At 48.2% G+C, this 15769-nt stretch overlaps 2 protein-coding genes across 5 annotated transcripts in view; one reads left to right on the top strand and one right to left on the bottom strand.

The window, feature by feature from the left end:
* The window catches only part of KLHDC1 (kelch domain containing 1), a 40241-nt gene extending 39787 nt beyond the window's left edge, over positions 1-454 (bottom strand). For all 3 annotated transcript variants that reach the window (XR_006387024.1, XR_006387023.1, XM_044271461.1), the window contains exon 1: positions 235-454. Coding sequence is in view for 1 of the 3 variants with exons in the window: in XM_044271461.1 (XP_044127396.1) it covers positions 235-330 (96 nt within the window). In the remaining 2 variants the exon portion in view is untranslated. The remainder of the gene's footprint in view (positions 1-234) is intronic.
* A 133-nt stretch (positions 455-587) lies between these two features.
* On the top strand, positions 588-14041 carry POLE2 (DNA polymerase epsilon 2, accessory subunit). Of its 2 annotated transcripts, none has more exons than XM_044272127.1 (19): positions 588-750; positions 2974-3074; positions 3485-3560; positions 4772-4849; positions 4988-5081; positions 5176-5250; positions 5566-5649; positions 6218-6274; positions 6519-6567; positions 6646-6718; positions 7514-7686; positions 8251-8340; positions 8651-8705; positions 9749-9808; positions 9927-10004; positions 10828-10936; positions 11031-11207; positions 12156-12223; positions 13893-14041. In XM_044272127.1, the coding sequence occupies exons 1-19, from the start codon at positions 632-634 to the stop codon at positions 13909-13911; spliced, it is 1635 nt and encodes a 544-aa protein (XP_044128062.1). In that variant the 5' UTR covers positions 588-631; the 3' UTR covers positions 13912-14041. The 2 variants fall into 2 exon arrangements, with proteins under 2 accessions (XP_044128062.1, XP_044128063.1); XM_044272128.1 differs by having other exon boundaries at positions 588-782.
* Positions 14042-15769: the final 1728 nt, after the last annotated feature.

Below are 15769 nucleotides of genomic sequence, written 5' to 3'. Positions count from 1 at the left end.
AACTGTAAATGGGGCCACTAGAAAGTACAACCTGACCCTCGTGAGGCTGTGAATGGAAAAAGGTTAGGACTATGGGAAGACGGGGAGTGAAAAACGAAAACGCAAAAATGGAAACTCCCAGGGTCCTGAAGGGGTTAATAGAATTGTTGCTATCCCTGCATTATTCCTCCTGGCCATGCTGGGATGTCACGTGCCGGTACCGCACAGTGTGTACTGCGCTCAGCCGCTCCTTACCACGTATCCCCCCCACACATAGAGACGGTGCCCGTCCATGGCGGCGCAGTGCCCGCTCCTCTCCTCGGCCACACAGAAGCGCTGGGCAGCGGCCATTGCCGGTCAGTGCGGTCTCAGGTGATGCGCGAGCCCCCGAACCGTCTCATCACCATCATCTCCTTGTCATCGTCGCAGCAACGCAGGCGTACGGGCGGCGGCGAGGGACAAACCACCTCCCGCGTTTTTGAATAGCGTCCATCCTCACAGGGAATGATAGCAGGTGACTCACTGACTTCGTTCTTCATAGTGGAAGCTGATACTAGAGCTCAGCGAAAGTTTGGTCTCCGGCAAAATGGCGACGTGCCGCGGACACTGCAGTAGCGCGGGGTTTGTGCTCTAGTGTCCCCGGAGAGGATGGATGCGTGACGTCATCACAGCTGACTGTGGGATTTGGCGCGAACGTTTCGAGATGGCATCTGACAGACTGAAGAGTAAAGTCTCCTCCGCCTTCAAGATGCATGGCCTCCTCCTGCGGGCGTGAGTACCGGGTGTGACAGCTCATGTCCTGTGTAAGATCAAAGCAGCCTCCAGTCCCAGCGAGTGAAGCAAAGGGTCTGCAAGCGTCTAGTATCATGGTTCAGCCCCTTACTGTTGTTAAGATCGCTGCTTGCTGTCACTGAATGTCATGGCTGGCTTCCAGAGGTCATGTGATCACATAGTTACCAGATCATCACGTGACCAGGAAAGAGAACACTGGAGGATGCCATTCACCGACACCAAGCAGAGATCTTAAAATGGCAGGGAATCGGTGCACCTAAAGCTTTCCATTGTAATGGTTATGGGCGTCTGTGGCGTGAGGCTGCGATGTGATGGCGCCCTGGCCTGTAGCGCGTGCTGGGAATGTCACTTGACCTGTGCATGGCGGGTGACCAAAATGTGTAAAGGGTTAATACCGGTGATGGCGAAATGTTTTCTCATTGACGGATTCGGAATAAAATGGATCTTACCATCCAGAAGCCAAAATATCCCCGGGTTTAGGCTGCGATTACAGGCGGAGATCGGCCCCACGGTCATCACTGGGAGGAAAGCGATAGGAAGCCCCCCGACCTCTGACACTGGATGTGCACTTGATGGCGGGCTGCACGGTGACACCCGGCGGGTGGCCCCAGATCTCTGATCTAAATAGGGTCATCGTGCGATGTACGCCATAACATCACATCTAATGATTGTCAGTGGGGTCACCACATGGGAACCATAAAGGGGTCCTCTCACTTCAGCAAGCAGCAGTTATCATGTAGAGAAAGTGAATACAAGGCACTTACTAATGCATTGGTATTACCCATATTGCTTCCTTTGCCGGCTGGATTCATTTTCCCATCACATTATACACTGCTTGTTTCCATGGTTACGACCACCCTGCAATCCATCAGTGGTGGTCGTGCTTGCGCACTATAGGAAATAGCGTCAGTCTCTCTGGTGGCCGGGAGCGCACATAGGCTGGTGCTTTTTCCTATAGTGTGCAAGCACGACCACCATTGATGGATTGCAGGGTGGTCATAACCATGGAAACGAGCAGTGTATAACGTGATGGAAAAATGAGTCTAGCCAGCCAAGGAAGCAATATGGAGAATCCCAATACATTAGTAAGTGCCTCGTATTCACTTTCTCTACATGAAAAATGCCACTTGCTGAAGTGAGAGGACCCCGGGCTTTTAATACTGATGACCTATTCTCAGGATAGGTCCCCAATATCAGATTGGTGGGGGCCCCGCCGATCAGCTGTAAGAAGAGAAGGCGCGCACAATGTGGAGGTGCTGTCTTCTCTTCCTGTTCACCATAGACATAGCAGCAGGAAGAGGGACCGGAGACGGCGCGTGCCCGACACCTGGTACCCGCCAATCTGATGTTGATGAGCTTTGAGAATCGGTCATCAGTATTAAAAGCCCGGAGAACCCCTTTACGCTGGGGCCTCGCTGAGATGTGTTGTGTGGGAAGAGAGAGCTTTGACGTTTGTGGTGAGCCCCCGCAGACACTGAGGGTACGCGCACACCGTGGGGTCACGCTGCGGATTTACCATCTTGGATTTGCATCCGGTAATTCCTTAGTGTAATACGGCACCAGATCCGTGCAAATCTCACCGCCGTGGGTTCTAGATCTGTCAGTTTATGCTGTGGATTTCACCCCTCGCAGCGCGCGAAACGCGAAATCCACTCCAATCATGTTCCATGTGGCTGTACGCCGAAGGAATTGTAGAGACCCCCCCCTGTCTGCAGTGTGAGGGTACGTGGATGTTACGAGGGTCTGTGGATTACACAGAGCAATCGCCTGCCAGCAGAGGAGACCACTGCTATTACATGCAGTGATCTCCTCCACAGTATGGGGAGGAATGATCACTATGTCATCGCCCACCATGCCATATAGTGGCTTGCCGGCGGCGGATCGTTATTAGACAGCAGGATCTGCCGCCGGCAAGCGCTGATTTTTAAGAATTGCCTGATGAACAAGCATTTGCTCTTTCATCGGGTAATCAGCGGCGGTATTGCACTGCCATGTGAACGCTTGTTAGCGATTATTGTCCAGTGTACTGCCTGAACACATGGACGGGCGTTCACCTGAGTCGCTGAGGTGTCGGGAGCCGGACCTGCAGAGCCCAGCAGCGTGCTTCCTATGACGGGAGGAACAACCCCTTTAATTAAAAATATATATAAATTCAGTGCAGCGAAGGCGTGTCCTCTGCTAACCCGAGTGCATTGATTTCAGGGAGGCCAGCAAGTACCTCAGCGAAGTGCTGAAGTCTGTAAATGACGTGGAACTGGAGGAGGCCATCGACAGCATCATCGACGCGGTGGAGAAGCAGCCTTGTGAGTAGTGCAGCCACGCGATGTCCCTCCTACTGTACGGGGCCCCTGATTGGGGGCTCTTGATGTGGATTCTAAATGAATCCATTGGCATCTTCCAGTGTATTATGAAGCCATACAGCCCTAGAAGCATCATACAGACACGATATGGCGGCACACAGAGTGACTGCAGACTCTGTGCACGAACCTCGGAGTCGGCATCTGACGACCCTGCTGAATATTTCAGCTAAATCCCCCCAATAAAGTCGAGGAGCCATTGCAGTCAGTGGAGGTGAAGAGGGTCCGGTGTGACCGGGCGGCTGGTAATTCTGGACGTGGTAGTAGATAGAATAGTTCAGATTTGCCCCCTATGTGCGGATGTGACGATGTGACGCGCCGTCCAGGCTTATTAATGTTTCTTACATCATTTCTAGTGTCTTCTAACATGATAGAGAAGTCGGCGGTGGAGACGGCGGTACAGGAATGCAGCCGCACGTGTGATGAAACCATGTAAGATGACCTTTTATAATGGCCTCTGGGGGCGCGGTATGAGGGGACCCTGGCAAGGAGGGGCACGTGCAGAAACGGGAAAGTCATTCCCATCCTTGCAGATATTTCTCTGCACACGTCCCTTTAACCTCCTGCGCCCGTACCGGAGAGGTCGAGCAGAGGCGGTGAGAGGCAGAGCCGCTTCGTTTTTTTTAAGACCGGTTTAGTTACCCTTTAAGTTGGCCACTTTCGGCGCGGATGGGCATGGGATGAGCAGAGTAGGCGGCTGCCAGGCGCCTCTGACACCGCGACTTATCTCTGTGAAAACAAAGGATTGGGCATGTTGAGATCCAGCATGCTCAACCCTTCTTTACCCCATAACCGCCTTCAGGGGGGAGGTGGCACACCCTTGTACACATTAAGGTACGGCTATATGGCGATATTTCATATAATGTGTTGCAATGTGACAGTCTCAAGAAAATCCGACTTGATTGTTGATTTCTTTTCTTGTGTCGCGTGGCAGCATGTCGCATTGCGACACCAATACATTACATGAAATGTCGCCATACCTTTTTGTGCCACGCGACACATTTTGCCGTCTAGCTGTACCCTTATGGGTTACGTGAGGCATTTTGCCGTGTAGGGATACTTTCACACTTGCGGCAGAGTGATCCGGCTCCTGCAAACGGAAAGCATTTGTAGACGGATCCGGATGCTGATCCATCTCACAAATGCATTGCAAGAACGGATCCGTCTCTCCGTTTGTCATCCGGAGAAACGGATCCGTTATATATATTTTTTTTCATATTTTTACCAGTCTGCACATGCGCAGACCGGAAGGACAGATCCGGCATTGCGATATTTTGAATGAAATATATTCCTATGTTACGTTTTTTGGCCGGAGATAAAACCGTAGCATGCTGCGGTTTTATCTCTGTCCTGATCAGTCAAAACGACCGAACTGAAGACGTCCTGATGCATCCTGAACGGATCGCTCTCCATTCAGAATACATGGGGATGAAACTGATCAGTTATTTTCCAGGACGGAACTCAGTGCCGGAAAAGAAAACCGCTAGTGTGAAAGTACCCTAACAGTCCCCTTATGTGTATGGCCACCTTTAGCTAAGCATACAGATATACAATGATGGCTGCAGTAGTGCCGTACATACGATTGACGGGAGTAGTCCACCACTGGTCTTATGTCGGGTTGTCTGTCTTCCTCCATCTTCCAGAGAGCACATCTTCAACATCATTGGAGCGTTTGACATCCCGAGATTCATCTATAACTCTGAAAGAAAGAAGTTCCTGCCGTGAGTGGATCCGGTTCTGTTTCCTCCTCCTCTATCCGTTCAGTCTCCCCCGCCGCCCCTCGTCCATTAGATATCCTGTAATGACGGCGTAGTCCTATAAACACCATTGTACGGTTTATATAACTTTATGTTTTGCAGAATAAAAATTGCCAATTATCCTGAACCCAATCTGTTTGGAAGTGGAAGAGACAAAGCCGAGTTATTCCGGGAGCGATACACCATACTGCAGCAGGTGAGGCCACGGCCTGGTCTGAACCCGTGTCTGATGACGTCAGCCACTGAAATAAGGAATGAAAAGTAACGATTGTGCCTTTTGTGAATGACAGAGAACCCACAGACATGAGCTCTTCACGGCGCCTGTGATTGGAGCGAACCCCGATGAGAGCAGGAGCAAATTTCAGGTATGGTGAAGGGAGATATGAGGAGGCCCCCTGTTAGGGCCTATGGAGCTCATCGAGGGGAATCCCACCCCAGGTGTCCCCTATTACTCAGAGGGGAGCAGGGCATACATCATTCATTCATTCATATGGGCACCATGTACTACTACAAAGCCCCAGCAGGTAAATGTCTGGCCCTCCCCAGAAACATCAGCTGACTGCAGGGGTTTCAGGAGCCGGACCCCCGGCCAGATGAGCAGGACTGCCTTGTGTGTTCTCCTTTAACTGTGTGGAGCCATCTTTTTTTATTTTTAAAGTGTATACATTTTCTTTTCATAGCTCAAAACTGTAGAAAACCTTCTGGGCAGCGCGGCAAAGATGGGAGAGGTGATTGTGCTCGGCATGATAACACAGCTGAAGGAGGTGAGAGGCGACATTCTGGCCTTGTGGCTGCCCACTAGCTAAACACAACCGATGACATTTTTGCGCACCGCTCTGTCCATAGCCGGATATCGGTGGTGAGACGAGCTCTACGCGCTGCAGTTTTCTGCCTGGTGCTGGGGGTCATCATGCATTACAACTGATACGAAAGGTGCCATAGAAACCCATAGAAGCCATGGCGCCGGTTTCCCGCTGGTGTTTCTGTATCACACCTGAGGGCGGCTACAACATATGGTTGGATATATGGGAACCGAGAATTGGATATCAATCTGGTAGTGATCATTTTTTGCATCTTATAATGTGGCAGCGTAACTAGCGACCCTGTGCAGCCATATCCTATTGAATGGAGCTGTACTACGTTCCCTGCATGACCGGAGCCCAGTGCTAAACCAGTGCGGTGGCCCCTTCATTCCCAGCGTCTATGGCAATCAGATGGGAACAGCCCTATGTTTTATTTCTGGGTTTAACCCTTTGTTATATAACTGTGTATCACTAGTGTACTGGTCTAGATTTCTGCCTCGTAGTAATGTGTTTTATGCTCTGTTAATAGGGCAAATATTACTTAGAAGATGTGACTGGAACGGTTCAGCTTGACCTCAGCAAAGCAATATCCTTTCTTTGTGACTTCTGACAATCGGTAACTCTCTTTATGGGTCGTATTCTTGATGGTGTATTCCTATATTAAGTCGTTATACAGCATGTAGGAAAACGCATTCTTTGCTTTTCGATTGCCGTGACTTGCATGAAGTTGTAATGGGTCTGCTCGGGGTCCAAACTGGCTCAGCATTGGGATTTTTGCCATGGTTTTCCATTCCTCTTTATTCTCCACTATTTCTTTAACGTCCTTGCACCAGTTCCATAGCGGCTTGTACACGGAGTCCTGCTTTGTTCTTGCGGAAGGTAAGGTCGCAGCACGGCGTGGATCTGCTCCATTACTGTACGGGGTAGGTGTATAATCCATGGCTTATCTTTCCGCAGGCTGGTATGAAGACAAAGTATTCCATGTAAATGCCTTTGGGTTTCCTCCCACCGAACCGTCCAGCACAACAAGGTGAGGAGATTATCCTATTCTTCTTGCATGAAGGTTACCTTTTAGGGCCTGTTCACATCTTCTCTGTGTGCTGAACATATCCATAAGTCCCACTGACCTGGTGCTTGCCATAGGATTATCCTTTTGGCGTACGCCAGGGCAATATATGATGGTATGGAATAGGATAGTAGACTATAAGTCCTTATAAAGGATTACAATTATAAAATGTACAGTGGGAACATATTGGCGATATATATCGCACTGTATGCCCGTATCGTGAGGTACGCAGCAGCTTTCCGTGTACATTGGGAGATCCTCCCTATTATACGTCTGACTGAAGGCTCATAGCGTGATTTTGGCTGCATTGTAAGAATATTGGGGGTCATTTATTAAACAGAAGTACGCCTATTTTAGGCCTATTTCTGGCGCAGATTGCAGTGCAAAGGTCCTTTGTGCCGCAATCTGCAACTTTTCCCCACTCACACCAGGTCTAAAAAAAAGTGAGAGGGGAAGGGGACGGGCCGGTCTCATTTACCATTTTCCGCACCTGTTTTGGCCGTAGAAAATGGTCCAAATGTAAGACATCTCGGAAGCTTCTTACATTTAGAATCTGAGGTGGATCCGCTGAAGTGATGTAGAGGCCTGCGCCTCCTCATAACTTTGGCGATTCGCTGCCAGCGCAGGGCCTAATTAAGACCGGGTTCTAAAACGCTGATCTTAATATGTGCCCCATCTTTCCTGATCGGAGAACATATCCGACATCATGCTGTTCCTCCGGGTGGAGATGATATCCCCTTTTGGTTCTTTCTTTCTTAGGGCATATTACGGTAATACCAATTTCTTTGGTGGGCCATCGGCAACCTCTGTGAAAGCCTCAGTCAAACTGAAACAACTGGAAGAAGAGAATGAGGACGCCATGTTTGTGTTCTTGTCGGATCTCTGGTTGGATCAGGTCGAAGTGATAGAGAAGCTTCATGTAATGTTTTCAGGTATTGTAAAGATTGTTTTTGGGGAAGGATTTCTACCAGAAGCATCACCGCTCCAGTGCATGGGTTGTGTCTGGTATTGCAGCGTGGCTGCATAGAAGTGAATGGGACTAAGTTGGAATACCGCTGATAACCTGTGGACAGGTGTGGGGATAGTTTTGGAAGTATCCAGCCATGTTTTTCTAAGATGGATCTGCCAGCAGTGATACTACTGTTAGAAGATGTCTGTGGGCTACAGGCACGTACGTTTTGTCACTGGACTGAATGATGGGATCTTAATTACTGCATTTTAGCCGCCCTACAATGTGCTTCTATTGAATTACTCCTTCGACCAGTATTTGGGAACATGTCCACTGTTGTTAGGGGGCAGATTAAATAGTGTGTTCCGTGAATTGCAGGACCTTGGTGCACATCGCTGTCCCCTTTCATCTCCTCTTTCCCGCTGACTTATTCGTTGCACGAAGCGGAGGACCGTACACCTCGCTTCACTGTGCGAACAGCAAATGTTCCCAACTCCACCAACATAATATAAAGTTATAAAGGACACTTTTTTCTACCTCTCTTCAGGCTACTCCACAGCTCCTCCAACCTGCTTCATCTTCTGCGGCAATTTCTCTTCGGCACCCTATGGGAGAAACCAGAATCAATCACTGAAAGGTAATGTGCAAAAAAGAGAAATTCCCTGGAGATCATACAGCGCGTGCGCCAGATCATTGTAGTTTCTAGTATAGGTGGTGGGTTACTGTAGGTCTCCTGACGAGGTGACCGGGAACACAACGTAGTACAATGTATCTCTACGGAATATGTATATCAGTCATGGGGAACAAACAGATGAGTGAATATTTAGACTTTTTAGAGCAAAGACCTATGAGGAAGGAACAGAATGTGATTTATGTCATCTGATACCTCTCAGGAACCAATACAGATGGTGTTTTTAGTCGGTTATATTTCTCCTTCTGATATTTAGAGTCTTTGAAGAACCTTGCAGATGTGATATGCGAGTACCCAAATATACACAAGAGGTAAGTCATTTTTTTTTATTTGCTTATCACTATATGTGCTTTTAAAGGGGTTGTGCTAAGCTTTAAAGGGGCTGTCTGACTTCAGCAAGTGTCATCTATCATGTAGAGAAAGTTAATACAAGGCACTTACTAATGTATTGTTATTACCCATATTGCCTCCTTTGCTGTCCGGATTCATTTTTCCATCACATTATACACTGCTCGTTTCCGTGGTTACGACCACCCTGCAATCCATCATCTATAGTATGCAAGCGTGACCACTACTGTATCGCAGGAAATGAGCCGTGTATAATATGATGGAAAAATGAGTCCAGCCAGCAAAGGAGGCAATATGGATAATAACAATACATTAGTAAGTGCCTTGTATTAACTTCCTCTACACGGTAAATGATATTTGCTGAAGTGAGAGGACCCCTTTAAACCTATCCTGTGTCTGACCAGTGCTGGGTGCCCTACCAATCACCAGAATGTTGTAACGGAGTGGTGGTCAAGCATGCGCGTCGCTGCTTCATTCATCTCTGTTCATATGGGTGGACGCAGGACTTTTAGTGATCATTGGGGATCCAAGTAGTCGGATCCCACTTATCAGATGTGGCTAGGAGATGTTTAAAACCTGGCAAATCTTTTTACGGATTATTAAGTGTTTGTATATTTGGATTTAATCCGTGGGGTCCGAACTCTGGGACTCCCACCAACCCTCAGAACGTAGGGGACGCTATGCTGATTTACTATTTTTCCCCTTGACTGTGTTTCCCTGCCTTCTGACCAACTGCGTGCAGCCGCGTTCAAGTGAAATGATCATTTCTCTGCGCAGCTCTTCTCGCGTCACCGGGTCTGCCCCGCAGGAACCATTAGAAGGAGACATCGTCTTAAGATCCTTGGGGGTTTCTGACGTTAGACCCCCACTGATCGTAAAGTGATTGCATATTCTGGCGATTTGCCATCAGATTACTAGATAGGAATACCCCTTTAAATAACCTGCACAGATTCGGCACTCTGTGACATTTCTCCTTTAATTGCTTGTCGTCTTTCACGTTTAACAGCAGCCGCTTCGTGTTTGTGCCTGGTCCGGAGGACCCCGGCCCTGGTTTCATCCTGCCAAGGTATAATTACACTGGAATGGTATTTAACATTTCAGTTACCATTTTATAATTGGTAATTGTTAGTAAATCCAATATTTGCTGAGTTTTAACCCTTTCGTTCTCGTACCACCTCCTGCAGACCTCCCATCGCAGAACACATCACAGCGGACTTTCGACAACGCGTGCCTTACTCCATTTTCACTACAAACCCTTGCAGGTGAAGTTTACGTGTTACTTGAATATCCGAGGGATAATTTATCAGGGTGTTCATGGTTTTACTCTATTTCTAAGGGTCCATTCACACGTCCGCATCCGTTCCGCAATTTTGCGGAACAGGTGCGGACCCATTCATTTTCAATGGGGCCGGAATATGCTGTGTGGATCCGCAAAAAAATTGAACATGTCCTATTCTTGTCCGCAATTGCAGACAAGAAAAGGCATTTTCTATGAGAGTGCTGGCGATGTGCGGTCCGCCAAATGCGGAACGCACATTGCCGGTGTCCGTGTTTTGTGGATCCGCAAAACGCATACGGACGTGTGAATGGACCTTTTAATGTCACAAACGTGTTACTGTACATACAAGAGCCGAGTCTGTGGGCAGCCGGTTTTCGAGGAAGCTGGCAGAACAGTCTGCAATCCAAATGATCGCTTTACGGACTTATTGGGGGAGATTTATCAAAATTGGTGTGAAGGAAAACTGGATTAGTCGCCCATAGCAACCAGTCGGATTCCTCCTCTCATTTTTCAGAGCTCCTTTTGGAAAGTGAAGGGTGGAATCTGGTTGCTATGGACAACTAAGCCAGTTTTCCTTTACACCAGTTTTGCTAAATCCTCCCCGATTATGTTGATATATTTTACCAGTTTAGCCATTCGTGTGTACATGAATCCAATTCCAGTTTACGGAATGATTGCAGAACTTCCTGTGGGCCACACAGTCGGTTTTGATCCATTGTACTTCCAAATCAAAAACTAGAATCTCAAAATGAATAAAGGCAAGAGTGACTATCCGCGTCGTTAAGGTAACTTCTCTCCTTTCTCAGAATCCAGTACTGCACTCAGGAAATCGTGGTGTTTCGGGAGGATCTGGTGAACAAAATGTGCAGGAACTGTGTGCGCTTCCCCAGTAGCAGTTTGGATATTCCTAATCACGTACGTCATCTGTTACCCCCCTCCCCTCCCAGGTTTTGCATCTCCGCGTTACGTTTTATTAACCTTTTTTCTTCCATTTTGGTTTCCCTTCTAGTTTGTGAAAACGATCCTGTCTCAGGGTCACCTGACGCCTCTGCCGCTGTTTGTCAGCCCCGTGTACTGGGCGTATGATTATACCCTGCGCTTGTATCCTCTGCCTGATTTAGTAGTCATCGCAGATAAATATGATCCTTTCTCCATCTTGAATACGGATTGCCTCACCATCAACCCTGTAAGAAAACCGCAGTTTCCTTTGCTTTGTTCTTTCATCTGTCAGTAGCAGCAGAAATGCAGGACCCTTCATGTAGCCCTAATCTTATATACACCCCACATGTAGCAGGGCGCTAGAATGGCAATTACAAGCAGCCATTTATTCAGCCCTCAGGCTCTCATCCCATAAAAAAACTACTGAGCTTTAAAAATATGTGACTGCAGTTTAACAAGCCACGCGAGCTTGGAACAGCAGCATATCGCGTCCTACTGGCGTAGAAAGATGCACTTTCGGGATTTTACCTGGACATTTACACTGTGCTTCACATTAGGAAATTAACATCTGAGCATCTATCATGACTGGGCTATCGCTGGAAATCTGTTCAATATGTCAGAAAATCGGATATGCTTAAGTGTATTCTGATCCTCACTGAAGAATACCCATAGGGCGCAAAATATCTAGAAATATTAAAACGTAGTGCACCTACTGTGGGGTTTTCCGGGACTTAAATATTGATCACCTATCCTCAGGATCGGTCATCAATATCTGATCGGTGGGGTTCCGACTCCTGGCACTTCTGCCAATCAGATGTTTGAGCATTGCAGCCTTGTCCTCGGCCTGTGAGGTCACGTCCATGGGTCACATGGCCTACAGTATTTGCAGCTCAGTCCCATTCAAGTAATTGAGATTGGGGTGCGACACCAAGCGCAGCCACTATACAGTTTGGCACTTGGACAATCGCTGTGAACTTCAGACAGTGGGGGCCGGGAGTCAGACCCCACCGATCAGACATGGATGATAAGGATAGGTCATCAATATTTGATATTGGTCCCCTTTGAGGACTATGGTGCCAGTGCCGTGGTTCCTGCCATGCGCTGTATATAATGTCATATGATAACCACTCGATGGGGGCAGAGGTGACGTCATTATGTACTATGTGTCACTTTTTTTTTTATTCTTTAATTTCAGGGTTCATTTCCAAGAAGTGGATTTTCCTTTAAGGTCTATTACCCATCTAATAAAACAGCAGAAGACAGGTAAGAGTCTCTGGGTTGTAAGTACTGGCAGGGGTTCAGGGGAACGGTCTCACTTTGTTTCTTAACTGTCTGATTTTGCAGACGATTGTCGGGAAGGAAGCGTTCTTTAACGGCAATCGCCTGTTCGCTAGCGGAGGAGACTGCTGTTATTACCTACAGCGATCTCCTCCATACCATGGGGCGGAGAGCTCGTTATGCTATCGCTCGTCCCCATGCTGTCTAGTTATTTGTCTGCAGCAGATCGTGATTAGAGAGCATGATCCTCCGCTGGCAAATTGTGATCCTTCAGCGTGCTGAAAGATTACGGTTCCCGATGAACAAGCGTTTGCTCGTTCATTGGGTAATCGGCGGCAGTATTACACTGCCAGATGATCTGCCAGTGTAATACAGGCTTTAGACATCGGGCACCTAAAAGAGGTGGGAATTAATTAGTGATGACCTATCCACAGGAAAGGTCATCAGTATCCGATGCCTGCACCCCCCACTGATCAGCGGTTAAGGGGTTCGGATGAGTGTTGCAGCTTCTGCACACTATACCAAGCACAGCGCCGCACATCATATTAGTGGTCGTTCTCAGTACTGTAGGTCAATCCTAATCCCGTCAATAGCCCTGACCGATGGCCTTGAAGCCACAGGCCAAGGAATAGGCCTCAGCACCTCGCTGGACAGCCGCGGCCCCGTTCCAGAAGCTGATTGGTGGTTTTGATGGAAGTTGGACCCGCAGATATTCAATTCAGATTCAGGTCATCAATATTCTACTCCCTTTAACTATTTAAGGTGGTGAAAACAACCTAGATGGCTGTTGGCCGACTGCTTGTTCGGGTGACAGCCGTTCCTCCCAATCCCTCCATATACACAGGGCTCGGCTGAGTGTGCGTGTCTCCTCAGTAGGGAGAGGAAGCTGCTGTCAGACACCTGTGGTGGCAGCTTATTAGGATCAGGCATGTTGAAATCCAACGGCGCGCTTCGTCTTTCTTGCGACATTTGCCGTCATGCTGCCCCCAGTATATATTAGTTAAGGTGGCCGGGCTTTAGTGCATTGCCACCTTAACACCTGTTATCTCCTCAGCGTTATTGTATTGGTGAATGGTCATTGTTTATTCGGAGACACGTTTTCCCTTGTCACGCTGCAATGCTCTGATACAAAGCTGTATGATCCTCCCCAGATAGGAACTTTCCAGGGGATCACATTACCTGATCTACCAGTTCACCCAGATGAACCAGTCTTAAGGTGGTTTTAGACAGGCCGACGAGTTGGGAAGGAAGCGTTCCGTCCCGACAGTCGGCTGCTTGTTCAGAGGGGGTGAAGAGTGTCAGTTACATGCAGCGATCACCTCCACAGTAGGAGAAGGAGGGATCGGTAATGCGATTGCTCGTCCTCATACAGCTGCATTGTTTCTGGGCAGTAGATGGCTGTTTAGACCGCACAATCTGCTGCCCAGAAATGATCATTTATGTGCCTGCACGAAACGACAGGATCACGCGCTAACCTTCATCAGGTGATCGGCTGTACCTGTAGATGGGCAGACAACAGCAGGCACTCGCCATATCGCCCTCATCCCCTACACCGGACTGTACGGACCTGTGGGAACACATAAAGCGCATACACATCATTAGTGTTCATGGGCGGCTGTATTGTGAGACTGACATTCACATCTTTGTATTTCAGCAAACTGCAGAATGTGTGACTGGATGACGTGGAGCTGGTGGCAACTGAAGATTTTAACATCCTCTCTGTAAAAAGTGTGTTTTTTTATGTGCTTTGTCTGTATTTTATGTATTGGTGAATTACAGAATGTTTTGTAATAAATAGCGTCAAAGTAATTGCCCTGAGTTCACAATCAGTTCACAGCGTCGTGATACACTGTCACGAGCACCTCAGCTGTGTGCCGCCTCTTACATAATGGCTACTTCCATTGTGATCCACAAACATAACCGGGGACATTTAGTAATATAATGCGCCCAAAAACTGGCGTCCGTGCGCTGGACCAAACGTATGTATTTTAGATATATTTTCCTGTGTATGATACGACGATATGCGCTGAAATTCTGTGGCAAAGTAAGCGAACGGATAAGTGGTGTAAGTGTTTAGACAGTGTGAAGATGCTCCGCCGATCGTCCTGTATCAGCCACTGCGATAAATTTGGCGCATCTTCAGACTGTCCAAATACAGAATCATTGTTTCTGGGCAGCAGATCGCTGTTTAGACCGCACGATCCGCTGCCCAGAAACGATGATCGGTCGCGTCTGCACGAACGACAGGATCACCTGCTCGTAAAACGCTCATTCATCGGGTGATTGGCGGCACATTTAGATGCGCAGATTGTCGGGAACGAGCGTTCGCAGGAACATTTGTTCCCAGTAATCTACCCAAATATTGGGCAGTGTGAATCCACCTTAAAGGGGTCCTCTCACTTTGGTTTCTGTCACCTGAAAAATGGGTATTAAGCTGGCGGACGTTAGTGATGGCGCTAATATCGTTATGTTCAGCTGACATTGGCGCCATCTCGCTGCCGTCCGCCGTTATTGAGAAAAACAAACTTTTATAATATGCTAATTAGCGTTGTTCCTGTTCCTAGAGGCTCCGTTTTCCCACCTCTGGTTGCGCCCTACTACACTAGAGTGACAGGGCTAGGCATCGTTCACCATCTCCTATCGGCCCTCGATCTCACGCCGTTCAGTATTCGGCGCAGTGAGGAAGCTGGCAGCGGGCGAGAGCCCTTTACTCCCTACTCGCTACTGAACGGCGCAAGATTTACACTGCAGACTGGGCCGGAGACCACGATGCCTGCCCCTGTCACTCTAGTGTAGCAAGGCGCGGCCAGAGGTGGGAGAACGGAGCCTCTAGGAACAGGAACAACGCCCCCCTGCACCTAGAGGCTTATTAGCATATTATAAAAGATCGTTTTTCTTAATAACGGCGGCCGGCAGTGAGATGGCGCTAATATCGTTATGTTCAGCTGACCTTAGCACATCGCTAACGTCAGCCAGCTTAATACCCAATTTTCAGGTGAAAGAAGCCCTTTAATACAAGCCACTTCCTAATGTATTGTGATTTTCCATATTGCTTCCTTTGCTGGCTGGATTCCTTTTTCCATCACATTATACACTGCTTGTTTCCATGGTTACGACCATCCTAAAATCCATCAGTGGTGGTCATGCTTGCACACCGTAGGAAAAAATGCCGGCCTCTCCTATGGCCGGGACCGCGTGAGCGCACATAGGCTGGTGCTTTATAGAAAAAAAGCACCAGCCTATGTGCGCTCACGCGGTCCCGGCCATAGGAGAGGCCGGCATTTTTTCCTACGGTGTGCAAGCATGACCACCACTGATGGATTTCAGGATGGTCGTAACCATGGAAACAAGCAGTCTATAATGTGATGGAAAAATGAATCTGGCCAGCAAAGGAAGCAATATGGAGAATCACAATACATTAGGAAGTGGCTTTCTCCACATGATAAATTCCACTTTTAAGTCTTGCCTACTGTGTGGCCACTTATCACACAGATAAGTGAGGATGACACTACTGCCTGTGCAAGGGGCAGT

This window comes from Bufo gargarizans, chromosome 11 (genome assembly GCF_014858855.1).
Source record: "Bufo gargarizans isolate SCDJY-AF-19 chromosome 11, ASM1485885v1, whole genome shotgun sequence".
Taxonomy (NCBI): Eukaryota; Metazoa; Chordata; class Amphibia; order Anura; family Bufonidae; genus Bufo; species Bufo gargarizans.
The sequence above is the reverse complement of the archived record's forward strand: the minus strand, read 5'-3'. Positions and strand labels throughout refer to the sequence as shown.

Bases quoted from the DNA above. Each gene is read 5' to 3' on its own strand.
- POLE2 (XM_044272127.1), top strand. From the start codon at position 632: ATGCGTGACGTCATCACAGCTGACTGTGGGATTTGGCGCGAACGTTTC. The intron at 3,075-3,484 runs GTGAGTAGTGCA...CATCATTTCTAG, and splicing joins CGCGGTGGAGAAGCAGCCTT to TGTCTTCTAACATGATAGAG. The intron at 6,568-6,645 runs GTAAGGTCGCAG...ATCTTTCCGCAG, and splicing joins CTGCTTTGTTCTTGCGGAAG to GCTGGTATGAAGACAAAGTA.